The following is a 27,909-nucleotide window of genomic DNA, read 5'->3' as shown; positions in this document are numbered from 1 at the left end:
TAATGTTTTGTAAAATCAGTAATTCCTAAAGTTTTTATATCAAATGACTCTTCAACCGTTGTTTTCTGATTCATAACATTGGTGATTTTTATCAAACAGCACATATGAGCAGATGGTCACAGATACACAACCTGTACGACTTGTGATAGTAAAATAGTACTTTCTTTGCATACTTGTATCATGTCTGTGTTTGATGCATTTCTGTATTTGGGAGTATATTTGAATTCTCTCATGGACTAAAAAGAAGAGTTTTTTTTCCATCAAGAGTTAAAGACACTGAAGACAGCTGCCTTCAGTGTCATCAGGTAACTAAGATCATAGTTACATACTGGCTTCTTAAAAGCAGTGCAGGATGAGCAGCTGTTTGAAGCCATTTTAAAACTGAGCAAGTGTCGCCTCCTAGTGGATGATACAGGAAGTAGGTTTGAGAGAGCAGCAGGTCACTGTTTTCATGCTCTGTAACAATTCTGGTATTTTAAGCGGTGGTGAAAAGTAACTAAGTACATTTACTTAAGTACTGAGCTTTAGTAAAAATGTTGGATTACTTCTCTTTCCATTTTCTGCTACTTTATACTTCTACTCCACTAAACCTCAGACATAGATTTACTACATGTATTTGATAACTTTATACTTCTACTCCACTACATCTCAGAAGTAGATTTACTACATGTATTTGATAACTTGAGTAACTTTGTGGATTCAGGTTATATATTAATGTAATACAGTCTCACTCACGTATTGAATCCATGACTTTTACTCGTAGTGAAGTAGTTTCACATTGTGGTATTAGTACTTTTACTTCAGTTAAGGATCTGAATACTTCCTCCACCTCTCCCTCACTGAGAGGAGGAGCAACACTGAAAGAGGTGAGCTGCTGAGTAACTTTACCTGAAGTGAAAGTAAAGTTAGTCTGAGCGACAGCAGAGCTGCAGTCGAGACAAGTCTCTCTGTTTCTCTGTAAAGAAACATTCAACTGAATCCAGCAGATTTTTCTCAACAACACAACAGAGACTCTGACAAACACTGGTGAGTACACTGTTCTACAAAGACTAAATACACTCACTAAGTATTTAGTCCAAGTTTAGTTCAAACCAGAATCTGACTGTTTTACATCTTGTTTTATCATATAAAGAATATTAAGCCGTAGAAATGTGTCATTTTAGATAAAACCATCAGAGGTAGAAACTAAACCACAGTGACTGAACTCTGACTAGTTAAAGGTTAGACAGAATACAGTCACAGCTAGCATTAGCTTAAGCTAATTCACAGACCTGTTTCCTGTTTGAACTCAAAACCTCAGCTCTACTCAGACAGGAAGTTCAACTCAGAGTAAATGTTAAACTGAGCTCCAATCAAAGGTTGTGAGAGTTGTAAAGATAAATACTATTATATATAACAGGGGTCGGCAACCTTTGGCACGCATGCCACGGGTGGCACGCCGCGGCATAAACACTGGCACGCTGGCACCTCAGTGTTATTACGATCCTCACCTTATCTGTCCCGTTTTCAAAATAAAAGTATCTGCCTCTGTGTCTGTGAGCGTTTGACTGCCTGTATGTGTGCCTGTGTCCTGCTTCTTTGTTAGTCGGCACTAGGACACCACTGCGTGCATTTGATGTTGGAGTGTGGCCATTGGTCAGTTAGGTTGCAGGCGCGCGAATTTCAGATCAAAGTGAGTGACCAAGCGCGCTGTCCGCTGTCTTCGTTCTGACATATGAATGAATGACAGAGCATGATATTGTGAACAATGGCAACGCCGGCTGCTGAAAAGGCTAAAACTAGGGCATTCCAGTCCTGCTGGACACAAGAGCTTGGTTTCATATTTTTGAAGGACCGTGCTGTGTGCACTTTATGCTGTGAGAATGTTGTGTGCCGAACGTCAAGTGTTCAGCGTCATTTTGAGACGAAACACGAGAAGCCCTTCAAAGACCAAGCAGACCAAGCAGAGTCAATTAAACGTGCCGTGTCCAGGTATGAAAAACAAGCTAGCTCCTTCAAGGTTTTTACCACTGCTAAAAATCACGGGACAGAAGCAAGCTATCGCATTGCATTGCAAAGCATGGGAAGCCGTTTACGGATGACGAATTTATCAAGGAGGCTTTTCTCAGTTAGTCAGAGATGCTCTTTTTGAAAGCTTGCCAAATAAAGAAACGATCAAGTCACGAATAAAGGACATTCCCACGTCAGCTAGAAATCAGCAGGTGTTCTCACACATGAAACATGTGCACAGCCCCACCCGCAGTCGGTTAACAACGGAGCACTCTGAGGCATGTTTGCATCTCAAAGTAACTAACTACAAGCCCCAGATCACAGAGCTCAGTCAAGCAAAGCAGGGCCAGGGATCACACTGACTGTCTGCTAGGCATCTGATCATTTGATGTTGCCTCAGCCTACACTTAGTTTTAGTTTAAATGTGTAGCTGTTTGTTCATGTCTTTGAAATGTTGATGTGGCTGAAAATGTCAAACTGGCACTCCATGTCACAAAGGTTGCCGACCCCTGATATATAATATCCTGCAGTCCAGAGCAGTTAGCTTCCATCTTTTATTCTGCACATTAATGTGTCTGATTCTCTGCTCTCACTATCATCATCATCATCATCATCATCATCATCATCATCATCCTCTCTCTCTTCCTCGTTGTCCAAAGTGACTCTTTGACTCTAAAGATCTTTGTACAGAGAAAGTGATTTTTATTTTTCTCTGCTTCCTCAGACGCTTCAATAAAACGGTCAAATACTGCTTAAATACATCACAGTAAATTGTAATAAATGTGTTATGTTCAATATTTAAAATGTTTTCTCTACTTTCAAAATATTTTCACTTTAATAACAGTATAAACAGCAGGGTAGCAGTTAACATTGTATTTTTGGGGGTTTAAATTTAATTCTATTGTGATTTTACTATTTAAATTATGATATTAACAAGAACCAGAGGGTTTAGGATGTTATCACTAGAATGTTTAAGATATCAGATTTATACCGCTGAACTGCATATCTGAGCTCTTCTTCACTCACAGTAAATGTAATATAATATAACAACATAATTCAGGATGACTCTCCCTATATTCTACTAATCATGATTTGATTTGATTCAACAAAACATATAATCAAAAGATATGTAATAACAGTTTTGTTTTTCCACACTTCTTGTCCTCAGAGTGTAGATATGTCTGCTGCCAGCTGTCTGCTGACTGAAGATCAGTTTCTCTGCTCCATCTGTCTGGATGTGTTCACTGATCCAGTCACCACATCATGTGGACACAACTTCTGTAAAGCCTGCATCACGCAACACTGGAACGTTAATGTCCCCTATCAGTGTCCAAACTGTAACAAGCTTTTCTACACCAGACCTGAGCTGCAGGTCAATACTTACATCTCTGAGATGGCTGCTCAGTTCAGACAGTCAGCTCAACAGAAAGCCAGCAGCAGCAGCTCAGAGCAACAAGCTGACAAACCAGGAGAAGTTCCCTGTGACGTCTGCACTGGAACCAAACTGAAGGCCCTGAAGTCCTGCCTGGTGTGTCTGGACTCCTACTGTGAGACTCACCTGGAGCCTCACCTGACAAGATCAGGTCTGAAAAAACATCAGCTGATCGACCCTGTGGAGAACCTGGAAGGCAGGATGTGTACGAAGCAAGATAAACTTCTGGAGCTGTTCTGTAAGACCGACCAGATGTGTGTCTGTAAGCTCTGCACTGTTCTAGACCACAAGAACCATGATGTTGTTCCTCTGAAAGAAGAATATGAAGGAAAGAAGGCCGAGCTGGGGAAGACTGAGGCTGAAATTCAGCAGATGATCCAGAAGAGACGACTGAAGATTCAGGAGATCAAACACTCAGTGGAGCTCAGTGAGGAAGATGCAGACAGAGAGCTAGCAAATGGTGTTCAGGTCTTCACCGCTCTGAAGGAGTCTGTTGAGAGAAGAATGAACGAGCTCCTCGACATGATCAAAGAGAAGCAGAGAAAGACAGAGAAACAGGCTGAAGGCTTCATCAAAGAGCTGGAACAGGAAATCTCTGAGCTGAAGAAGAGATGCACTGAGGTGGAGCAGCTCTCACGCTCTGAAGACCACCTCCACCTCCTCCAGAGCTTCAGGACCCTGAACACTGCTCCACCCACCAAGGACTGTACAGGAGTCAGAGTCAGTCCACCTTCATATGAGGGGACTGTGAGGAGAGCTGTGAATCAGCTGGAGGAGACGCTCAGTAAACAGATGAAGAAGCTGTTTGAGGCCGAGCTGAAGAGGGTCCAGAAGTCTGCAGTGGATGTGACTCTTGATCGTGATACAGCACATCCCAACCTCATCTTGTCTAATGATGGCAAACAAGTACATGATAGTGATGTAAAGAAGAATCTACCAAACAATCCAAAGAGATTTAATTGTTTTGTTTGTGTTTTAGCAAAGCAGAGTTTCTCTTCAGGAAGATTTTACTACAAGGTTCAGGTTAAAGAGAAGACTGAGTGGATTTTAGGAGTGGTCAGAGAATCAATCAACAGGAAGGGAAAAATCACAATGACTCCTCCGAATGGTTACTGGACAATATGGTTGAGGAAGAAGAATGAGTACAAAGCTTGTGCTGACAGTAGAGTCCGTCTCTCTCTGAAGTCTCAGCCTCAGAAGGTGGGGGTGTTTGTGGATTATGAGGAGGGTCTGGTCTCCTTTCATGACGTTGATGCTGCAGCTCTTATCTACTCCTTTACTGGCTGCTGCTTCACTGAGAAACTCTACCCATACTATGGTCCTGGTCTTAATGATGGTGGTAAAAACTCTGCTCCTCTGATCATCTCTCCTGTCAATCACACTGAGTAGAATAAACACTTGATTTTCTACATAGAGACTCTTTCATTTAATGTAACAAATCTATATTATTGGTGATTTACGATGTAAACATTATTGATTCTTCACATTCTGAATAATGAGTTTTTTCTATTTGTCTTTAAATGTTTTCTACTCTCCAACACACAGACATTAATCCACTGATTGATATTATTTAATGTAGTCTAATTAATTCTAATAACTGCATAACCTGCCTTCAAGACTGTTGAATCATCAAAAACAATGTACTCAGGAATAACAAGCATTTACACATTCCTTAAATATCTGGGTGCCAAACCAAAATTGTTTTTATCTTATTAATGTACATATAATACATTATGAATACTTGCACAAATTGGATAAAGTCATGTACCACTTATTTTTAGTTAAAAAAGGTGTTTAAGGGTTTTAGTTTTCATAATTTTCCAAGTAAAATCAAGAGATCTTTGTCTGGTGTGTTTTCAGGTGTAAATTAAAGATTATTTCTTGATTCATATTGGTAAAAAATGAATCAACAAAATATGATCATGAAACATTCAGCTGTTGTAACCAGAGAAGAAAAGTTTTGTATTGTGTTATTTGAATTTCCTATAGTTCTCCTCTCTGCTGATCCTCAACAGAATAAAAACAAAGAAACTTTTAACTGGATTTTTTTTTTATTTTACATTTATTCAAGTACAATTTTGAGGTATTTATCTTGTGTTTTTCCACTTTATGCTACTTTATACTTTTTACTTCACTACATCTGAGAGGTACATGTTGTACTTTTTACTTCACTACATCTGTTATTTATATCATTAGGTCCTAAAAGATGTAAGATTCATTAAAAGCCAAATCCAGAGTTATTTTACTTCTTCAGTTCATGTGAATGAGAGGCTGAGCCGAGGGCTGGGAGGCGGAGTTAAAGGAAACACTGGTGATCGTGCTCTATGGGCCTCACGGATGCTGACGATCGCCGAAGATCTGGCTAAATTTATACTTCATTCACAAAAAAAACACAGATCACTCCACCATCGTGGATATGGTAGCAGGTTTGTTAAGTTTAGAGGACGATATGGTACGATATGAAAAGTTCATGTCACTATTGTCCTGATAAATTTTTTTGTAACTTTAGTAACTTGCAGATTCAGGTTATATAATAATGTAATACAGTCCCACTCACAGGGGAAAACCACCCCCAAAGTTACAGCTTAGTCACGGTCACACTGGTGAAATGCACTCTGGTCCGATTGTGCTTCCAGTTGACTCCAGGGGAGAGAAGAAGAGTCCGGTTCTAATGCTACTATATGCAGCTGCACAGAGGCTGTGCTGGTAAAATGTAACACATCGCAAGACACAAAAGCACCAAATTCTACACGACACTTCTTTCTCTGCAGTGTGGGACTCCCAGAAAAACACCAAGCTAGTGTGAAGTAGATCAGATGAACGGTTCTCGAGATGTATGCAAAGGACAGAGCCACAAGTTCTAATTGGCTTCTCATTCTTTTCTTACTAAATGTGCCCTCATATTAAACTAAAGGTCTGGATGTTTTGCGCTTCACTCTTTATTATAATGTATTTATTATAAATGGTGACATCCTACATGGCTGCATGTGGCCTAAAGCCCCTGATAGAAAGGTGTTTGTTCCGTACGCCGTCGCTAACCACTAGCATGAGTACCTCTATACAAGCAACTTAACACTGTCGCATAAAGATGTTTTATTATTTTTAAATAAGAGTTCTGTTTTCTTTCAAGGATGGAGGCTTGTGATAGTTTATCTTTTTTACGTCTTTTTTTTAACGTATGCCACGGATAAAAACTAAACCAATGATGAATTGATCCTACGAACAACCTGCTAGAGCACCAGATGTGTATTGATCCGCTGCTGCAAATAGTCCCCAAGCAAACGCACTGTTTGTCACGAGTGTGAGTTCAAAAAAGTTGACCCACAATGCAGAGAACAGGCAGTCAGGTGGAATTAAACGAAAAGTGAGCTTTGAAAGCTAAAGCTGATGCTAAAAGCCAACGGAAACCAACCCAGAGGAAGCAGGCAGCGGCAAATTAAAAACAATAAAAGAACCAAACTGAAGACAAACCAGAAGGACAGGAAAGAAATCCAAAATGAGGGACAAACACTGACACGGGGAAACACACAAGAGGCTGATCGACTAATGACACACAGGTGTGGGTGTAAAACAGGCGGGAAAAAGACAAACACAGGAAACAAGTTTCAAAATAAAACAGGAACTAAACTAAACAAAACCCAAAACCATGACATTATTTCCCCTGTATGAGTAACATAAAAGTGTCCAGCTTTTTTAAAATATGAAAATCCTACATTATATTTGTAACATCTTCTTTAAGATCTTCAGTAAGAACGATTGTGTATAATGACACAATAGGGACATTACAACGTATTCAAAGACAGACGGTAAAATTTGGTGTCTGTGTTCTCAATATTATGTTGCTAATGGGGAAGTCCTTTATACATAAATGCAGATACTTTAAGACTAAACCCAGTTTGATCCATTGGAAGAATGAGTTAAAACTCTTAAATAAGTCACAGAAATGCTCTAAAGTTGTTTTCTTTACTTGATAGCTTCAAGTTCATTTGAGATAGCCCTGCTGTTGTAGTTTTCATTTTTGTAATTTTATTTTATTTCTGTTTACTATCCTTAGTATCCCTGTAATTTGCTATGGTCCTGCTCAATTTGAGGCAAAGTATATCAGTAATTTGAGAGTCCTTGATTGTACCTTCCAAACTACAGAAGTATCACTGAGCAAAACTGATTCAAAACAAATAAATAATACTAATAATAATATGGCTACTAGAGTCAAGTGATTATCAGTTAAAAGAAAAACTAAAATCTTCCTTGCAGACCAAAAACAAGCATAACAGTAAGAACAAATGCCAGGATACAAATGATGCCATTATGTATTTTTTTGACATTTTATTGAAGCTGTTGACTACAAATCAAAACATATTTTCCGACCTATCTGGTGCATTTCAACCATTTATATTCCATACTGATTGAAGGCTCAGTGATCATACAGATCAATAACAATAACCTTTGGACTGCTGCTTCCACAGAAGGGCATCCGTTGGTAATTGAACCCAGGAAGAAGAAACTTCTGTGTTGAACCTTTGAAAGAAAAAAACAAAATAATCAAATTAAAATCAGCCAGAATGTATTTAAAGATGAAATAAAACTTTATTTATCCAGAGGGAAATTCAGTACAAAGTTGGAAAGAGTGCAAATATAACAAAATAAAGAAAGATCATCAAGAAGGTTCAACAACCACATTTACACACTACCAGAAATGTAAACAGGTTAATGCTATGTGTCACCTATATGGACAGGTTAACAGGGAGGTGCCAATTCAAAATATAAATATTCCATAAGCAAACAGTTGTACAAATAGAAGTAAAAGTACATTTTACAAAGATAGAACTTCATTGAAACACTCAGGACAAAAAGCAAACGTCCATAATATTTCATAAATATACAATCGCTTTAGTAACAGGCTATTTTATTATATTTTATTTCTGATTTTGCACTTTAGCACTAAGGAACATATACTTTTGGATATTAAATTACATTTCTGCCAACAGATCCCCCTAAATGTAACACGCTGCTCATTTAAAAGAAATGCTGATCTGTAAAACACCGAGCAGTGCACAACTCATTCATTAAATAATGAAGTGTGATTTAAGGATTTGTTTTGGCGATCACCTAAAGAGTTAAAAACACACTCACACTTTAAGCTCTACATACAGTGTAGTGTGTGTTCCTAACTAAAGAGTAGGTGATTGTAGACGGCTTGTCCAATTCCCCATAAAAAACGTACATTTTTGGGTCATTGGTTAAGATTAGGGTTAGGGTAAATCTCCGGGAAATGAATGTAGTAATGTCCCCAATAGTGTGTGTATTTGTGTGTGTATATTTACTGGTGTGGTTTAACTGCAGTTGTACAGCCTGTTGAGCCTGGTGATGTCGTTCTGGCTCATCTCGGTGGCGACACCGAACTCAACGTTTGGGTCGGGGATGGGCTCCATGGTGGGCTGGTTGTTCTTGGAGAAGGCGAACCTGGATTTAAACACATTATATACAATTACAGTGGATGCTGGATAGCTTGCTATTATAAAAAGGTGCAAGTTTGTGTGGGTCAGATTCAGACCATAGACTGTATAAAATCGGGATTTATGGGCACTGTGCCAAATGGGAGGATAGTGGGGCTGCTATAAGATATCTATCTATTATAACCATAACTTTTATTTTGCATTGCAAATACATTTTGGGGAGATTCAGCAGATTTAGGGATTTGGGGTTACTATAACAAATGTTGGGGTTGTAACAAATACAAATACAGTCTACAGCATAGACTTGTAAAAAATATGGATATTAGCTAAAAACCCAAATTGTTTTTGTACCAGGCTGTAAACATGTTTATTTCTGCTGTAAAGTTGGACATTTTAACACGGAGGTCTATGGGGAGTGACTCGCTTTTAGAGCCTCAAGCGGCCATTTGAAGAACTGCAGTTTTTGCCATTTAAGCGTTTTTCTGGACCGGAGGTAGACGCTTGGTTCAAACCCACAGTGGGACTATTTGATTTTATAAAATGATAAATAAAAAATGGGGCGTTTGCAGAAGAAATGCCAATAATAGTGTTAAGACACATTGCACATGGTGTCTCTGTACTAACTTGCTGTACTGCATGACAGAGTTGTAGTCATATGGGATTCCCTGGTTCAGAGTGTTGATCTTGTCGAAGGCATACTCCCAGCCTGAGAAGAGAGAAAGCAAGCAAAGCGAGAACCCCTTTATTTCACACACTGGGTCATCAAAACCATTTGGATTCATTTTTGGCGGCCATATTGTGGAGAGTCGGGATTTCCAGCACAATTTCACTTCCTTCTAAGATGCACGAAGAAGGGAAAAAGTCTGAAGTGGTAAGCAACATTTGTAGTTTATAGAACAACTAATTTGTCAAACCAAAGCATTTCGGCTTGTGGCCTTCATCAGGGTCAATAGTCAGGGATCATGAATATCTAAACAAATTAAAAGAAAAATGAGATGCCTTGTTATGAACGATAATATAAGTCAACATCCAAACCTATACTTTCCTCATCACCACTTAAAGGGCACAATACTTCCCACAAATTCTAGCATATACCGTTATGAGAAATCTATAGCTGATGGCACTAGTAGACATAAGGTCGGGGGGTATCACTCACCAGGTATGACGTTCTCCCACAGGATGCGGATGTGCTGGTCTCGGTCGGAGCGGCACTGCTCGTGTTTGAAGCCCAAAGCGTGCAGCAGCTCGTGCTGGACCACGTCGTGGTACAGACAGCCCTGTTGCATCAGAGACAGAGCCTGTTCATTGAAACGCCGACCCACGTAAGAGTAGCACCTGAGAGGGGATAAACAGTTTGTGTTATTGTGTAGATATCCAAGTATCTATAACACGCAATTTAAATTTGAACCCTGAAGTGTATGGTAACAGTAGGCTGGATGCTGTTACGTCACGACATTGAGAATGGCATACATTTTGTCATAATCTAAAACAAGTTTATGTTTGATAAGAGAGGTCTGAAATATATCAAAAGTAGTTTTTAATGGCCAGATCAAGAGAAGAACCTGTGGAGTATAGAAGAGTATCATCTGCATAAAAATGTATGTCAGAATTTGAAGAGATACTATTGTTTATGTACATGGTTAATTAAAGAAGACCAAGAACAGACCCTTGTGGGACACCAACACTATTCTTAAGAGCACTTGTTTTTAAACCATTGGTAACTGACTGCCTGTCAGAGAGAATATCATAAAACTTTAAAGTTTAGGACTTTACACAACGGGGGCATTTCTTACGTTTGATCAATTTGCACGTAAATATATTTTTTATCAAACTGTTGTTTTTGTCGGGAGTACTTTCACACAGAAGGTAAATATTACACATAATGTTTCCGGAACAAGCTTGTTTTTTTCTATCTTTTGCTCTGCGTATAACGGCATCAACCAATCACGTTGCGCTGAACAAGTTTTTGTTATTTTCATGAAAAAACAACACAGACGCTTTGTAGTCTGAATCAAGACTGCAAACTTTATCACTCTTTCAAAGCCAGCGCAGGCCAGATCCACTTCTTCCGTTCACAATTAAAGTCCTAGACACAAAGTATTCGCAGGCGAATATTTCACATTTTTGTGTTGTTTATTCCGCACGCCCCCAATATGTAAAGGCCTTTAAAGTGGATTATCTCTACAGAAAGTCCCCGTGGTATGTTAACAAATTAATGTCAGTTTATTACAATCTGGACACTAACATTTTTATAAATATCAAGTAATCACTTTTCAAGAATAGTCATTTCCTTGTTTCTTTGTTTAATTAACTTGTAACCCCATGTTTAAAACTCATGTATAGTATATTCAATGTGTCCAACAAGGTTCAATAAATAAATAATAATAAATTATTACAATGCAGTTCAAATATCTGATGAGCATTAATTGTGTGGTACAGAAATGTGGTAAAACATAAACAGTGGCCTAGTGGCTGAGTCATGAAATAAGGCCTAACCCATCCAGAGACTGGATGTGGATGTAGTCTCTTTCACTGGTGCGCGGGACGAATCGGATGCAGGAGACACTGTGGAAGGACTGAAGGCCACGTTCAATGATGGCCCGCTCTCTGGAGGCTGAAAGTGTAATGATCAGTTACCACAGAAAGAGAAACGGCAAGGCTATAAATACACAAGAAACTAATCAGACACAGGTGGGCAGGCTGAATGCTGATTGGTGGAAGAAAGAAAGGGACGAGAGAAAAGCCGATGAGACTAATACAACACAGGTGATACACAGAAAAAAGGAGGGAACTCCACCAAGATAGGAAGTCAAACAAACACAGGAGACACAAGAGGCAGGGAACTTCAAAATAAAACAGGAAACAAGTTAACTAAAAACCCAAGATCATGACACACTTGATTTGTTTAAAGCTACTACAAGGAACTTTCATTTTGTGCTGATTTTGGCGGTCCCTGTGGATAAGTGTTTCCGAGCACCAGAGTCCCTTTAGCAAACCTTTCATTTTACTGCAGCATGGTCTGACATTCTGCTCTCCTCAGTCCTGGTTCTGGTTCTCCCATTGCCTCCCTTTCCTTCCTGCGGGTCCAGCAATACACCCTGGGTCTCCAGCAGCGTGGCGTCGGTGTTGGCTCCCAGAGAGGAGAAGCTCTGCTCCTGGAGGAGGAGGAGGAGGAGGAGGAGGAGATGCTGCTGCTGCCGGGAGTTGAGCTCTCCTCCTCCCTCCGGAGCTCCGACTGCAGGTCCAAGGCTGCAGGTGAAGCCGGATCTAGGTCTCTCCATGGTGGACCGGTCTCTGCTGGAGGATCTGGGTCTGTCCACCGTGGACTGGTCTCTGCTGGAGGATCTGGGTCTGTCCACCGTGGACCGGTCTCTGCTGGAGTCTGAGCTGAAGGACTTTCTGGTGAACCTGCATGAGTTCATCTGATTTCACCAGAATCCGACCCAGTGGCACCGATGACGAGCATTAAGAATAACTTTATAGTAATAGACCATCTTCTCTCTGATGGTCTCGTTTGCTTATGTCATCAGTATTAATTTGAGACTAATTTCATAACCAGTTTAAAAGTTCCACACGAGGACTGAAGATTGTATCACTTACATTAGAGGCTCATTAGGAGGAGATCTATTGATGGCCAGTATGAACAAGAGGAAATATTACAAACTGTCTGTTGTTCTAAGACATACTAGTACAACATGTGAATACTTCTTCAACCTCCTCTGAATTGAAAGCATGCAGAACACTCACTGTAGTGGTCTGCGATGGCGTAGGGCACATAGACCATGCCGTCACTGGCCTGCTCCCACTTGCAGTTATGGGAGGTGCAGGGGTCGGCGTTCCTCTCGCCCTCGGAGTCGTAAGCAACGTCATCCTCCACAAATCGACCATCAGGAGCTCTGACTGGGGCCCAAACACATGGAGCAGGTCAGCACGATATGGAAGACCAGAGAGGGCAAAACATGTTGATTTTCTAATATGATGACAAAATTAATTGAGGATCTTGACGAGGAGCAGCAGTATGTATAGTTTTGATTAAAAAAAAAAGAAAAGCCTTTATTAGTTACACAGGTTGTTCATGAAATAATTTTAAAAACTCACTGTGGATCAGGGTTAAAATAAAGAGACAATACCTGAGCTTTATATGTATTCATTCAGGTGAGTGTCATTCCAAAATTAAGCTACCAAAGAATAAAAAAAAAAAACTTGAATTAAATTAAAATTTAAAGAATTGTTGAGATAAATGAAAAAAGAGTTTGAAATCAGTTTTCATTTAGGTCTGTATAAACTGTTTTAAAATCTAAAATGTGTCTCAGGGGGAAGTGTTTGACTTGCATGATCTCTAATAGATTGTTTAACCCATTCCAACCCTCCATTTTTAATAATCCTAACCTTTACAATCACTGTTTTGTGACACTTTAAAATGCTTTGCCATTGGACAACCCACATTATTATTATTTATAACATGAGAAATCATTGGAGGAATATTAGTCCTCTGCAGTTTTGATCATAATGTCTTTTAATACACACATTGAACCAAGAAAGAAGCTAAAATGTGTCCTATCTACATAAGTTATTATCATAGTATCTCACCAATGTTGGCGTTGGCCTCCTCAATCCTTTCAGAGACAGATTTATCCTGTAACGAGAGGAGTTCAACAACATCAGTCATTATTGAATCAACAGTTGTACATAATAATAAATTCAAAGTACAATAGATTCTTTTTTTCTAATAAAATGAGATTAGCCATGTCTCAACATATGGAAGTAAAAGAGGAATCTCAATCTTTCTTGTTTTGATTTATTTTTGCAGCACACACTTTAACACTTATTACAGTTTTATGAAGTGAAATGTATTCAGGAAAAAACCTTCTCAAATCTAACAGCATTGATGGAGGATGATATTTTTGTTACTTTAGACCATTGTTGTCCATTTTAAGCTTCACTTTTTTTGCTGTGTTTATTTTAAAGTATTCAATAACCCTGAACTATCTTTTAAAAGCACCGATAGAAATATAAAGTGTGCTGTATGAGCAAAAATGTAATTTAAAACTCACCTTCTTCTCAGCCGCCCTGATGGAAACCAGCATCAGAGCCAGAAGAGCCAGAGTGAACCTCAGACCAGCCATGAAAACCTGAAAACCTGAAGTCACCAAAGCTTAAAGACGTATTAAATGATGCTCTCACCACAAACACTCAACAGAAAGTTAGACCGGTGTTTGTGTGCAGCTGTGGATAAGAGCTCTTTCTGTATAAACTGGACAAACATGATTGTACTTAAATAAATAAACCTGTTGAAGCTGATAAGACTATTTCACCTTGATGCCAGCTGCTGATTCCCATAATGTTGTTTCAAGAGAGTCTATTTACATTTCAACAATAGTAGCACATTTGATTATTAATGATCATAAATGTTTAAACTTTCTGGATTATTATATTTGGATTAAAAATTATTTAAAAAAAAATATTTTTTAAAGAATCTGCAAAATATAATTTAAAGACTTACGTTTTATTGGTTGTTACTTAATTTTCAGTTTTTCCGTTATTTTCCATCTAAGTTTATTTGTCTTCTTATTCAACTTTCACAGTTTCCATAAAGTCTTGTTTGTAGTTTCAATGAATATAAAATAATAATAAAAAACTATATTTTTCTGTAAAACAATTCTAATATAACATGGATAAGAAGATGCTAAAACAGAGCGTTTCAGACAGAGTGAGAATGCAGATATATTCAGACAGCATGAGAACATGTACTATGAAATCCAAAATACAAGAACCTGAAAATTAGCATATGTCTCAATTAATGCTAACCATATTCAGCAGACGTTGTCATTGCAGCAGCATCAACAGGAATGTAAAGATACAATAATGGATGTTGATAATGAAGGAAAGGGAGGCCACACTATTGCCAAAAATAAATATGTGGGAAAACAAAAAGGATAGCAAACACAACTGGAAAATCTAAATTATAAAAACAATAGCCAAGACGCATTCAGAAGATGTACTTAAAACTGAAACGTCACTAATTGATGACTTAAAGTTGAAACTGATCTGTTGCAATATGTTTGCTTTATGTCTAAAGATGCTTATTACTTTTATTTTCAAACAAATTATATTTATTGATTTGTTAAAAACAATGTCAAGGGCAGCTTTTTGTCAAATTAATATTTAGTATATTAAATAGACCAAATACAAAAATAGAAATAAAAATGTATTATCACAATACATAAGGATAAAAGTGATAAGTAATTCAGAAAAAGTTTTTTCTCATTAACTTTAATTCTGCATCCTCATGTATGTGGGTATAACATGTGTAAACAGTGTACGTCACAATAATATAAAACATAATTAATTAATAAAACTGTATTAATATCAATTTTAAACAAGCAAGCTTAAATAAAGCGCTCCATAAAGAGACAAAAGGCCCAAAACAAGAAATAGCAGGAACATAGCTTCTGCAACAGACTTCCTAACATTATATTATTATTTACTGTTAGAATTACATCTCAGAGGTACATATTATTGTACTTTTTACTACATTTATTTGACAGCTTTAGTTACTTTTCAGATGACAGTTTTTCATCCCCTTCCTGTTCAGGAAAAACCACGTATCTCCACATGTGTTGATATTGAATGTTTGTGATAAACTGAGAGAGGAAGTGTTCCTTTATGTGTTGATGTTGAATGTTTATCATAAACTGAAGGATGAAGTGTTCCTTTTTGTGTTGATGTTGACTGTTTGTGATGAACTGAAGGATGAAGTGTCCCTTTATGTGTTGATGTTGAATGTTTATGATAAACTGAAGGATGAAGTGTTCCTTTATGTGTTGACGTTGAATGTTTGTGATAAACTGAAGAATGAAGTGTTCCTTTATGTGTTGATGTTGAATGTTTGTGATAAACTGAAGAATGAAATGTTCCTTTATGTGTTGATGTTGAATGTTTGTGATAAACTGAAGGATGAAGTGTTTCCTTTATGTGTTGATGTTGAATGTTTGTGATGAACTCAAGGATGAAGTGTTTCCTTTATGTGTTGATGTTGAATGTTTGTGATGAACTGAAGGATGAAGTGTTCCTTTATGTGTTGATGTTGAATGTTTTTGATAAACTGAAGGATGAAGTGTTCCTTTATGTGATGACGTTGAATGTTTGTGATAAACTGAAGAATGAAGTGTTCCTTTATGTGTTGATGTTGAATGTTTGTGATAAACTGAAGGATGAAGTGTTTCCTTTATGTGTTGATGTTGAATGTTTGTGATAAACTGAAGGATGAAGTGTTCCTTTATGTGTTCAGAAAATCTTTCTACTTCATCAGACAAATAAACTCTTTAAAAAACCTCTTGGATCAGCTGGAAAATGCATCGTCACAAAGCTGTAAACAGGCTGTTTGTTCTTTTTAGAGATACAAACATATGATGATCTTATAGAATATGATGCAGTGATGTAGATTAAACTAACCAACAGGATATAAAGGAGTTAAAAACATGCAACATACGCATTAATGCAGCAGTAATATTATCCAGAAACATCAGGTATGAAAGTAAGTTTTGAATTTATGACTTTTACTCGTAGTGAAGTATTTTAACATTGTGGTATTAGTACTTTTACTTCAGTTAAGGATCTGAATACTTCCTCCACCACTCCCTCACTGAAAGGAGGAACAACACTGAAAGAGGTGAGCTGCTGCTGCTGAGTCTCATTTCCTGAAATGAAAGTGAAAGTTAGTCTGAGCGACAGCAGAGCTGCAGTCGAGACAAGTCTCTCTGTTTCTCTGTAAAAAAACATTCAACTGAATCCAGCAGATTTTTCTCAACAACACAACAGAGTCTCTGACAAACACTGGTGAGTACACTGTTCTACAAAGACTAAATACACTCACTAAGTATTTAGTCCAAGTTTAGTTCAAACTAGAATCTGACCGTTTTACATCTTGTTTTATCATATAAAGAATATTAAGCCGTAGAAATGTGTAATTTTAGATAAAACCATCAGAGGTAGAAACTAAACCACAGTGACTGAACTCTTACTAGTTAAAGGTTAGACAGAATACAGTCACAGCTAGCATTAGCTTAAGCTAATTCACAGACCTGTTTCCTGTTTGAACTCAAAACCTCAGCTCTACTCAGACAGGAAGTTCAACTCAGAGCAAATGTTAAACTGAGCTCCAATCACAGGTTGTGAGAGTTGTAAAGATAAATACTATTATATATAATATCCTGCAGTCCAGAGCAGTTAGCTTCCATCTTTTATTCTGCACGTTTTGTGTCTGATTCGCTGCTCTCTCTATCATCATCATCATCATCATCATCCTCTCTCTCTTCCTCCTCTTTGTCCAAACTGACTCTTTGACTCTAAAGATCTTTGTACAGAGAAAGTGATTGTTATTTTGCTCTGCTTCCTCAGACGCTTCAATAAAACGGTCAAATAATGCTTAATTATATCACAGTAAATTGTAATAAATGTGTTATGTTTAATATTTAAAATGTTTTCTTAAAATATTTTCACTTTAATAACAGTATAAACAGCAGGGTAGCAGTTCACATTGTGTTTTTGGGGGTTTAAATTTAATTCTATTGTGATTTTACTATTTATATTATGATATTAACAAGAACCAGAGGGTTTAGGATGTTATCACTAGAATGTTTAAGATATCAGATTTATACGACTGAACTGCGTATCTGAGCTCTTCTTCACTCACAGCAAATTAAATATAATATAACAACATAATTCAGGATGACTCTCGTTATATTCTACTAATCATGATTTGATTTGATTCAACAAAAAATATAAAGATGTGTAATAACAGTTTTGTTTTTCCACACTCCTTGTCCTCAGAGTGTAGATATGTCTGCTGCCAGCTGTCTGATGACTGAAGATCAGTTTCTGTGCTCCATCTGTCTGGATGTGTTCACTGATCCAGTCGCCACATCATGTGGACATAACTTCTGTAAAACCTGCATCACTCAACACTGGGACAATAATGTCCAGTATCAGTGTCCAAACTGTAAAGAGGTTTTTAACACCAGACCTGAGCTGCGGGTCAATACTTTCATCTCTGAGATGGCTGCTCAGTTCAGACAGTCAGCTCAACAGAAAGACAGCAGCAGCAGCTCAGAGCAACAAGCTGCCAAACCAGGAGAAGTTCCCTGTGACGTCTGCACTGGAACCAAACTAAAGGCCCTGAAGTCCTGCCTGGTGTGTCTGGACTCCTACTGTGAGACTCACCTGGAGCCTCATCTGACAAGATCAGGTCTGAAAAGACATCAGCTGATCAACCCTGTGGAGAACCTGGAAGGCAGGATGTGTACGAAGCACGATAAACTGCTGGAGCTGTTCTGTAAGACCGACCAGATGTGTGTCTGCATGCTCTGCTCTATTTCCGATCACAAAAACCATGATGTTGTTCCTCTGAAAGAAGAATATGAAGGAAAGAAGGCCGAGCTGGGGAAGACTGAGGCTGAAATTCAGCAGATGATCCAGAAGAGACGACTGAAGATTCAGGAGTTCAAACACACAGTGGAGCTCAGTGAGGAAGATGCAGACAGAGAGATATCAGATGGTGTTCAGGTCTTCACCGCTCTGAAGGAGTCTGTTGAGAGAAGCCAGTCCGAGCTCATCGACACGATCAAAGAGAAGCAGAGAAAGACAGAGAAACAGGCTGAAGGCTTCATCAAAGAGCTGGAACAGGAAATCTCTGAGCTGAAGAAGAGAAGCACTGAGGTGGAGCAGCTCTCACACTCTGAAGACCACCTCCACCTCCTCCAGAGCTTCAGGAACCTGAACACTGCTCCACCCACCAAGGACTGGTCAGGAGTCAGAGTCGGTCCACCTTCATATGAGGGGACTGTGGTGAGAGCTGTGAATCAGCTGGAGGAGACGCTCAGTAAACAAATGAAGAAGCTGCTCACTGAGGCCGAGCTGAAGAGGGTCCAGAAGTCTGCAGTGGATGTGACTCTTGATCCTGATACAGCATATCCATATCTCATCCTATCTGATGATGGAAAACAAGTTAAACTTGGTGATGTGAAGAAACATCTTCCAGACAATCCAGAGAGATTTAATTGTCTTGTTAGTGTCTTAGCAAAGCAGAGTTTCTCTTCAGGAACATTTTATTACGAGGTTCAGGTTAAAGAGAAGACTAAGTGGACTTTAGGAGTGGTCAGAGAGTCGATCAACAGGAAGGGAAGCATCACAGCAACTCCTCAGAATGGTTACTGGACGATAATGTTGAGGAATGAGAATGAGTATGTTGCTCGTGATGACCCTCAAGTCCGTCTCTCTCTGAACTGTCAGCCTGAGAAGGTGGGGTTGTTTGTGGATTATGAGGAGGGTCTGGTCTCCTTTCATGACGTTGATGCTGCAGCTCTTATCTACTCCTTTACTGGCTGCTGCTTCACTGAGAAACTCTTTCCATTCTTTAGTCCATGTTATAATTATAGTGGTAAAAACTCTGCTCCTCTGATCATCTCTCCTGTCAATCACACTGAGTAGAACGAACACTTGATTTTCTACAGAGAGAATCTTTCATTTAATGTAACAAATCTATATTATTGGTGATTTACAGTGTAAACATTATTGATGCTTCACATTCTGATTAATGTTTTTTTCTATTTGTCTGTAAATGTTTTTCTACTCTCCAACACACAGACATTAATCCACTGATTGATATTATCTAATGTAGTCTAATTAATTCTAATAACTGCATAACCTGCCTTCAAGACTGTTGAATCATCAAAAACAATGTACTCAGGAATAACAAGCCTTTACACATTCCTTAAATATCTGGGTGCCAAATGAACATTTTTAATGTCTGATTATTGTACATATAATACAAATCATTGGATGAAGTCATGTACCACTTATTTTTAGTTAAAAAATGTGTTTAAAGGTTTTAGTTTTCATCATTTTCAAAATAGAAAATGTGTTTTCAAAGGTAAATTAACTATGAATCTTTCATTCACGTATTAATTAATCTACAAAACTAATTATGAAACATTCAGCTGCTGTAACCAGATTAGAAGAGTTGTGTATCGTGTTATTTGAATTCATACAGTCCTCCTCTCTGCTGATCCTCCACAGAATAAAAACAAAGAAACTTTTAACTGGATTTGGTTTCATTTTAGATTTAACCAAGTACTGTATTTAAGTACAATTCTGAGGTAATTTACTTGTGTATTTCCACTTCATGCTACTTTATACTTTTTACTTCACTACATTTCAGAGGTACATTTTGTACTTTTTACTCCTGTATTTTACTGTACTAAAAGTACTTTTACTTCAAGTACATTTAGCTGGTACTTTTAGTTTAGTTAGGTTTTGAATGCAGGACTTGTACTTGTAGTTCAGTATTTTCACAGTGTGGTATTAGAACTTCTACTGAAGTAAAGGATGTGAATACTTCTTCCACCACTGGTATTTGGTTTGTGCTCTGATCATCGAGCTATTTTCATCATAATTTAATTGAGACAACAATTTTGTTCCGTATTGTTTCCAGGAGACTTGGTTTGTAAAGGAAAACAATCAAACAGCAACAAATCCGGATGTGAAGAGTTTTCTGCGCTACTCGCTCACCTGGTCAGGACTAAATGTTCAGGTCGTCTCTCTGGTTGGTGCGTTTCACAAAGCGGAGACAAGAGACACTGTGGAAGGACTGCAGACCACGCTGATGCTGCAGATATAAAATGTACAATATCTTTGTGTGGACAGTTGATAGATTTTACAGGAAAGAATAAATACACACTAAATTGGAAATTCAGTTTTAAATTGATTGAAGTAAAATACAAGTATAAAAATATGAATTAACAGATATCCAAAAAAAAATTAAAATATACACAAATATGGTAAACGGTAACCTTTGTTCATAAAATTGGTGTAAAAGAGAAAACATTTTGAATTATGAGTTCTACAAAAAATTGCCAAAAGTTGCTTTTCCATCTCAAACTTTGGAATCATGTCATTGATTCATCTCTAATATGTTTAAAAAATGTTTGTCCCTTTAAGGCGAGACACATCGTCCTCTACGAGCGGCTCATCAAGATCAATATCAGAAAACATGTTTCACTGATTCATGCGTCCATCAATAAGATCTGATTTGTGATTTGTGCTGAAGTTAAATAAACAAACATCATGGATATTTCGTAGCATTATTTGAGACCCAAAATACTATAATTAGACAATTATTAGACAATAAATAGATGAATAAATAAAAAAAGAAATGAGAGACTTTTATTCCTGAAAGCAGGATTTTAAACTTCATGAGGGAATAAAATAATGAAAACACAATTGAACAAGGAACTAAACCAACTTAATTTGAAAAATCTACATTTAAAAACACTCTAGATAGTTTTGTTGAGCTAAAACTACAAACTGAACTAAACGTTAAAGAAAATCCTCACCAACATCCCTGTCAGAGGTACTCAACCCCACCCTGTGAGAAATCAACTCAGGTTTTAGTTAATCTAATGAATTATTATCATAAAGTGCATTTCATTATAAACTAATAACACTCAGGATGTTTTATTCAGATCAAAAAAGACAGCAAACTTAAAACAGAAACAACACATTTAGACTCCAGTCCAGTACTTCAGTTCAATATTGAGGTACTTGTACTCTTATTCAGTCTTTCAATTGTTATTTTATAATTTAACTCCTCTACATTTCAGAGAGGAATGCTGCACTTTTTACTGTAGTTATTTCACAGATAGTGATTTTTAGATTAGTATTAGTATTCGTATCATACATGCATTACTACAGATTAAACCAGTGGTTTAACCTGTTGCTCTCCTACACTGCAAAGGAACCCAAAAAAGTCAAAAAGAGATTTTTATAATATCAGTGAAGCGTTTCATAGATAAAGAAAACATTATGCATGTTTAGCATTTCAGGCTAAACTATTTGCAACATTTTCGCCACTCTGTAGCAGTGTTGGAAGGTACATTCACTCAATACTGATGTACAATTTTGAGGTACTTGCAGTTTACTGGAGTATCTTTTCTGTTGTTTTTTTACTTAAGTGATTCTTTGAATGCAGGACTTTTACTTTCTAGTATTTCTACTAATGTACTACTACTCTTACTTTGGTAAAAGATCTACTTCTTCCACCACTTTAAGGAGTAATTATTGATTTCTGTCAACAAATACAAATTCTGCAGCTTTTTTCGTCACACAAAGTTCAGAACATTTGGCAAAGGCGCACAAACTACAAACAAGGCTTCGGTGTTTCAAGGTTTATTGTCGACACAGCGTCTTTGATCATGTTAAAGTCTGCTGTCTGAGTTCTGAATTGGCGCCACGTTGTCAGGGTTGCTCTCATCGCCTGTTGGTTAAAAAGTAGAAACGGGTTAAACTCTTACGGCAGCGTTTGTAGAACCTCGGCGTGTGTTTTCTTACCGTTTAACATTTGTACAGCTTGTTCAGTCTGCTGATGTCGTTCTTGCTCATCTGGTTGGCCGTGCCGAATTCCACGTTGGCGTTGGGGATGGGAACCATAGTGGGCTTGTTGTTCCCGGAGAAGGCATACCTGGAGTTATTAAGAGTTGCATTATTTTTGGTTTTGTATACAAAAAAAAAAGGGAGAAATTCTTGCTATTTAAATATTGTTTTGACTGCATCAATGTTGTTGGACGAGTTATATATTTGTTTCTTTTGCAGAACTGAAGACTAAGAGTTATTCTTACTTTTCCAATATTTATTTTAGAGTTTTCATCATGAGGAGGATATTTTTTTTGTGTCTGGAGGAAACAACGTCAACACTTCCAGCCACACGACACAAACGTCACGGAAGTGATCGGACGGACGGTCGGATATCTGATCTTTAGCATTTATCGGTCACAACATCGTCTGATCTAATACATACTCATATCTTTATTAATATGATTTCTCCATTGTTTGAAATATTGCGGTGCTCAAATCTATCCGCAGCCACAGAGATGATGCCTGTTTATACATTTTGTTTATTTTGCAGCTTTGTTTAAAAAAAAATCAAAATAAAATAAAAAAATAAGATTCCCTCTCTAAGTCAATATTTTCTGTACAGTCCCCTTAGTAAAAGGTACTTTGAGGACACAAAGTTCAAATGTAAAAGTAATCCTAAAATCAATCACTGTTAGTTTCAATGAGCGGACGTTAGATGAATGACAACCTGTGGTACTGCATGACAGAGTTGTAGTCGTAGGGGGTGTTCAGGTTCAGCGTGTCGATCTTGTCGAAGGCGTACGCCCAACCTGAGCGGACAAAAACCAGAACACGGGTCAGAAAAGCCATTTAGATGTTAGTTTTGCGTTAGTATTTGAGTAAAAGATCAAAGGGCTGATTTGAAACAGCAATATTTTTGTATGACTCCAATTCGTTCTCATGGAATTTTTGCGATTAGTAGATTCGCGGCGTTGACCAATAGCAAGCCGCCTTAATGGTGATGACCCTTTTGAGGGGACAGATGATGGAGGAGCTCCGTGTCGGCATCCGGTTTTATTTAACCTCCTTCCTAACAGAGACGTGGTTTACAGACAGTTTCAATAAACTGCGTGAGCTTACCCTCCCGTTAGCGACCGCGCTAAGCTAACAAGCTTTATTTTTCCTTCTTCTGTAATGGTTTTATTGGTGTGAAATGGATGATGATCAAAAGTTCAAACATCTAAATGTCTTCTTCTTCTTCTTCTTCTTCTTCTTCTTTCCTGACCCTTGTTAGTTTCTTTAATAATTATGAGATTACGTTTGTGATGCTGCAAAGAATAGTTGTGATTAATCGGTTGCTAAACATCTGTTGCTTTCAGCCTCTCTGGTATCAAGATTGAATGCTTTTCTTTCTCACATTTGAGATCAAATAATCTGTTTTAAATCAGCAGTTTACCTACAAAGAAGGTTGAGTATTAGTGTAACATAATGGTCAATTTAATGATACGGACCGGACTCGATGTTCTCCCACAGGATCCGGATGTGCTGGTCCCTGTCGGAGCGGCACTGTTCGTGGTTGAAGCCGAGGGCGTGGAGCAGCTCATGCTGGACGGTGCTGTGGTAGAGGCAGCCCTGACGGTCCAGAGACACCGTCTGGGAATAACCACGGCGGCCCACGTAGGAGTAACAGCTGCCCTCAAACAAACAGATAATAAGTGAAGCAGCATGGCTCAGTTATACGGTTTAAAGAGCTGTAAAGGTGGTTCTTTTGGCGACTTTTTGGTTTCTTTCTTGGCTTCATTTTTGGACTTCATTCATCTCAATGTATCAAAATTCTCCACTGATATTGTCGTACGTCTGTAATGATTGAAGCAAAACCAGTTTGTTACTCCTCTAAAGATGAAAACCACTGTGATTGGGATCTACGGCGTCATGTGACCAATACTTTGCTCTGGTTTTGAAGTCAACCACTCAACAAATAGCTCCAGTTTTAGGCCCAAAAGTGCAACTAGAAACTATTTAAACCCACAAAGCTGTATCTCAAATTTGTAAGATACAAAAGTCCCAAATATGTCTGAATGTGGAGGAAACATTTTGACATGAAACCATGTTGTGATAACTCTGTTTAAGAGGCTTTAAATCAAACATCGTACCGGTGATAGCTGATGTTATTTGACACTAAAAGGCTGCATGCGGTTCACACACAAACACACAGTGTGTTACCCGTTGCTGGACTGGATGCTCAGGTAGTCCCTCTCGTTGGTGCGCTGGAAAAAGCGAATGCAGGAGACGTCGTGGAAGGACAGCAGCCCACGCTCGATGATGGAGCGCTCACGAGAAGCTGACAAGACACGAGGAAAGACTTTCACACACTCACACACACACACACACACACATATATCTGTCTTATACAAGCCAGATTCAAGATGCAATGATTGAATACGTTGTTTGTTCGTGTCCTCAAGAACGACACACAGAAGGCTGTTCGTCTGTTACTTCTGAAACCGCCTCGCTTTTAAAAAATAAATCTCTGGTAGGGACCTGTCAATCACCGTGTAGCCCCGCCCCTAAAGCATCCCCTGCTTTATGGTCTGTTTGACTCTAAATGGCCCATAATGTACTAAATGAACATCATGCTGGTACTCACAGTAATGTGTGGCGATGTCATAAGGCACGTGCACTTTTCCATTGGCGGATTTTCCCCACATGCAGCCGCTGGAGGTGCAGGGATCAGCGTTCCTCTCACTTTCATTGTCATACGCAATGTCATCCATGACGAAGGGCTCCTCCTCTGTGTGCACTGCAGGAGAGGAGGAGGAGAACCAATCAGTCAGTGGTTTAGTGTTTAGATATACAAATGTACTAAAAGTAAAAGTACTAATTGTGGATAAAAATGTTGGCTGTCAGAAGTACAGTATGTACCTCTGAGATGTAGTACAGTAAAAAGTACAGTATGTACCTCTGAGATGTAGTACAGTAAAAAGTACAATGATTACCTCTGAGATGTAGTACAGTAAAAAGTACAGTATGTACCTCTGAGATGTAGTACAGTAAAAAGTACAGTATGTACCTCTGAGATGTAGTACAGTAAAAAGTACAATGATTACCTCTGAGATGTAGTACAGTAAAAAGTACAGTATGTACCTCTGAGATGTCGTGGAGGAGTAAGAGAAAATTGCATTCAATTGAAATTCTCAAGTACAAGTACCTCGAATTTGTACTTAACGCAGTAGTTGAGTTAATGTACTCACATTCCACCACTGAATTGAAGCATAAATTTGTTTACTTTCACCCTTAAAAGTATTAAAATATATCACTGGGAAGTTCAACCAAGATTTAGCATTAAATGAGTTTCTCGTCGGATCATAAATTACAAACAGCAACAATGTTTACCACTGAGGTTGTTGTAGTCAAAGTGATCTCTGTGTTCAATACGTATAATTGTGACTAAGCTGCTGACTTCAGTCTCTCTACAGTCGGACTCTGAGCGGAGACACACACCCTATTGTTTTGAAGGTGGTGCTGTAGAAAGAATCCACCTGTTAGCGTGAATGTCCTCCTTTAAATCTACCCATTAAATGATGACACTTATTGAGTGTGAAGTTTGACATTTTGTCCCGAAAGTGGTGCTAGAGCGTCCATAGAGGAGCGACTTCAGACTCTTTCTCCTGGAGCCTGAACATCCACAGCAATCTCCACACTGCTCTGCCTATTGCTTATGGTACGTTATTGAAGACCTCCAATGCATTCTGGGAACATATTGCTATCAACCTCCCGGAAACTTTGACTGAAATAAATAAACGTGCACGCTGTCTTACCAACATCCTTGTTGGCCCTCCACAGGAGCTCAGAGACAGACGGGTCCTGGATCAGGGACAAGAAGCTCATTAGCAAGGACTCAACTGAAACACAGCTTCACGAGTTTGAAAGTAAAGTTAGAAGTTATTTAGTTTAGTTTGTGGAGAACAGAACTGTTTGTTTTGTTTTGTTTTGTTTGTTCTGTTTGTCTCACCCCGTCTTTGGGTATTTAGAAAAGTGCTATATAAAACGAAAGTATTATTATTATTATTATTATTATTATTAGAATAACAAAGGTTGCGCCAACTTGACAACGGACAGAGAAAGTTCCCTCTGAGGAACCGTTGAATGAGAAGAGAAGAAAACAAACCTGTCATCCAGAAACTAAAAGCTCAGAATCAAAGATTTCAATGGAAATAGCTTCTTGTTTCAGGTGTCTTTCACAATAAAAGCAGAACAAGCTGGAATGAACAGACAACGTGTTGCTTCATCTTCTTCAAACTTCACAACAAAAAGAACAGAAGGTTAGTCTAGTTATCTCTACTGGAATATCAGCTGAACTAATCACAGTTCAAACCTCTTCAATCAGAGACTCTAACTCAACATTCAGAGTTCAATAATGATTGAGGCTCAACAGCAACACTGTGGAGACATCCACTAAATAAGAGTTTGAATCATTTCACTCTTCTTCTTTTTGGGGCCAAAACTATTTCACATGTAAATAAAACATTTGGTGTCTGAATTATACTGTATTTTAATCTCTGTTAAAATAGTTATTGATGAAGTAAAGAAGAAAAACATTAATATAGCAGCTGATTCCATATATATATATACGTATATATATATATATATATATATATATATATATATACATATATATATACGTATATATATATATATATATATGTGTGTGTGTGTGTGTGTGTGTGTGTGTGTGTGTGTGAGCAGTTCTTTAAGATGTTTTCTTGGAATATTGTAATGAACACACACTTTGTTTTCTAAATGTCATTTAATCACATTTAATCCCCATTTCGTCTCTGTAAAAATCTTTGCGGACAGGTGTTGAAAGTAACCTCACCTTGTCTTCAGCCCAGGAGCCGTCAAAGAGCACGAGGAGGGCGAGGAGGCCGAGGCTGCACCTGAAGAAAGCCATGTTATCAGCCTGCATGAAGGACAGTGATAAAACCTGGATCGTGCTGCAGCCGCTGCTTATATATATATCTATATCTATACCTATCTATATCAGCTGAGAAAAGAAACAGCTTTACTCAGTGATAAGGTGCACATTGCCTTGAAAACATGCGGCCGATTCCCACCCTAACTGAGATACATAAAATATACACGTGGTCGGAAAATAACTTAATGTGACTTTGTGAGTCTGTCGACCCCGAGTGCGCCTGCCTGATGTCGAGCGATAAAACACATTAGTCGGTTTTTCTTTTGTTTTTTAAATTCCCATGAACTGTTGCTGAACTACAGGAGGTCACTTCCTTAGAAAAAGAAAACATATCACAGATTCATTTTCATATAAATGTTAAAATTTTCTTCATTTTTTAACATTTTACTGCCAACTATGAAAGTGCTTTTCTGCCAGGAAAACCCAAATGATTATAAAGCAAATTCACGACATTCAAAGCTTTCTAGAGAACATGGAAATTAATTTTCATTGGTTACCACGATATAGACCTTCTGAACAATGAGTATTCACAGAAGAACACATCCCATAATAGAATATAATATAATAGAATAGAATAGGAAATAGAATAGCGTCCATATAAAGGCCTTGCTGTATTACCTACTCTAGCTACTGTATACAAGGAGTGGACATAGACTTTTGTGACGTCA

General features: G+C 38.1%; 4 protein-coding genes across 4 annotated transcripts; 2 read left to right on the top strand and 2 right to left on the bottom strand.

Annotated features, from left to right (window-relative positions):
- Nucleotides 1-945: 945 nt before the first annotated feature.
- On the top strand, nucleotides 946-5,365 carry LOC137886201 (E3 ubiquitin-protein ligase TRIM39-like). Its single transcript, XM_068728545.1, has 2 exons — nucleotides 946-1,026; nucleotides 3,158-5,365. Exon 2 carries the CDS (start codon nucleotides 3,167-3,169, stop codon nucleotides 4,808-4,810), a length of 1,644 nt encoding a protein of 547 aa, XP_068584646.1. The 5' UTR covers nucleotides 946-1,026; nucleotides 3,158-3,166; the 3' UTR covers nucleotides 4,811-5,365.
- Nucleotides 5,366-7,722: 2,357 nt separating this feature from the next.
- On the bottom strand, nucleotides 7,723-14,106 carry LOC137886523 (high choriolytic enzyme 1-like). Its single transcript, XM_068729015.1, has 8 exons — nucleotides 13,932-14,106; nucleotides 13,468-13,513; nucleotides 12,625-12,777; nucleotides 11,374-11,491; nucleotides 10,034-10,212; nucleotides 9,502-9,583; nucleotides 8,746-8,884; nucleotides 7,723-7,939 (listed from the first exon to the last, which is right to left on the bottom strand). Exons 1-7 carry the CDS (start codon nucleotides 14,001-14,003, stop codon nucleotides 8,755-8,757), a joined length of 780 nt encoding a protein of 259 aa, XP_068585116.1. The 5' UTR covers nucleotides 14,004-14,106; the 3' UTR covers nucleotides 7,723-7,939; nucleotides 8,746-8,754.
- Nucleotides 14,107-16,657: 2,551 nt separating this feature from the next.
- LOC137886193 (E3 ubiquitin-protein ligase TRIM21-like) lies at nucleotides 16,658-19,955 on the top strand. Its single transcript, XM_068728532.1, has 2 exons — nucleotides 16,658-16,716; nucleotides 17,710-19,955. The coding sequence occupies exon 2, from the start codon at nucleotides 17,719-17,721 to the stop codon at nucleotides 19,363-19,365; it is 1,647 nt and encodes a 548-aa protein (XP_068584633.1). The 5' UTR covers nucleotides 16,658-16,716; nucleotides 17,710-17,718; the 3' UTR covers nucleotides 19,366-19,955.
- Nucleotides 19,956-22,085: 2,130 nt separating this feature from the next.
- On the bottom strand, nucleotides 22,086-27,231 carry LOC137886514 (high choriolytic enzyme 1-like). The gene is made up of 8 exons (XM_068729003.1): nucleotides 27,143-27,231; nucleotides 26,085-26,130; nucleotides 24,914-25,066; nucleotides 24,490-24,607; nucleotides 23,778-23,956; nucleotides 23,015-23,096; nucleotides 22,264-22,393; nucleotides 22,086-22,189 (listed from the first exon to the last, which is right to left on the bottom strand). The coding sequence occupies exons 1-7, from the start codon at nucleotides 27,215-27,217 to the stop codon at nucleotides 22,267-22,269; spliced, it is 780 nt and encodes a 259-aa protein (XP_068585104.1). The 5' UTR covers nucleotides 27,218-27,231; the 3' UTR covers nucleotides 22,086-22,189; nucleotides 22,264-22,266.
- Nucleotides 27,232-27,909: the final 678 nt, after the last annotated feature.

Source organism: Cebidichthys violaceus, unplaced genomic scaffold (genome assembly GCF_023349555.1).
Source record: "Cebidichthys violaceus isolate CVI_PGR_0920_01 unplaced genomic scaffold, fCebVio1.0.p SCAF_100, whole genome shotgun sequence".
In the NCBI taxonomy this organism is placed as follows: Eukaryota; Metazoa; Chordata; class Actinopteri; order Perciformes; family Stichaeidae; genus Cebidichthys; species Cebidichthys violaceus.
The sequence above is the reverse complement of the archived record's forward strand: the minus strand, read 5'-3'. Positions and strand labels throughout refer to the sequence as shown.

Bases quoted from the DNA above. Each gene is read 5' to 3' on its own strand.
- LOC137886201 (XM_068728545.1), top strand. From the start codon at position 3,167: ATGTCTGCTGCCAGCTGTCTGCTGACTGAAGATCAGTTTCTCTGCTCC.
- LOC137886523 (XM_068729015.1), bottom strand. From the start codon at position 14,003: ATGGCTGGTCTGAGGTTCACTCTGGCTCTTCTGGCTCTGATGCTGGTT. The intron at 11,492-12,624 runs GTGAGTGTTCTG...TTACACTTTCAG, and splicing joins CGCCATCGCAGACCACTACA to CCTCCAGAGAGCGGGCCATC. The intron at 10,213-11,373 runs GTTAGGCCTTAT...ATCCCCTCTCAG, and splicing joins CACATCCAGTCTCTGGATGG to GTGCTACTCTTACGTGGGTC.
- LOC137886193 (XM_068728532.1), top strand. From the start codon at position 17,719: ATGTCTGCTGCCAGCTGTCTGATGACTGAAGATCAGTTTCTGTGCTCC.
- LOC137886514 (XM_068729003.1), bottom strand. From the start codon at position 27,217: ATGGCTTTCTTCAGGTGCAGCCTCGGCCTCCTCGCCCTCCTCGTGCTC. The intron at 23,957-24,489 runs GTAACACACTGT...GTTTGAGGGCAG, and splicing joins AGCATCCAGTCCAGCAACGG to CTGTTACTCCTACGTGGGCC. The intron at 22,394-23,014 runs GTTGTCATTCAT...TAATAACTCCAG, and splicing joins TCTGTCATGCAGTACCACAG to GTATGCCTTCTCCGGGAACA.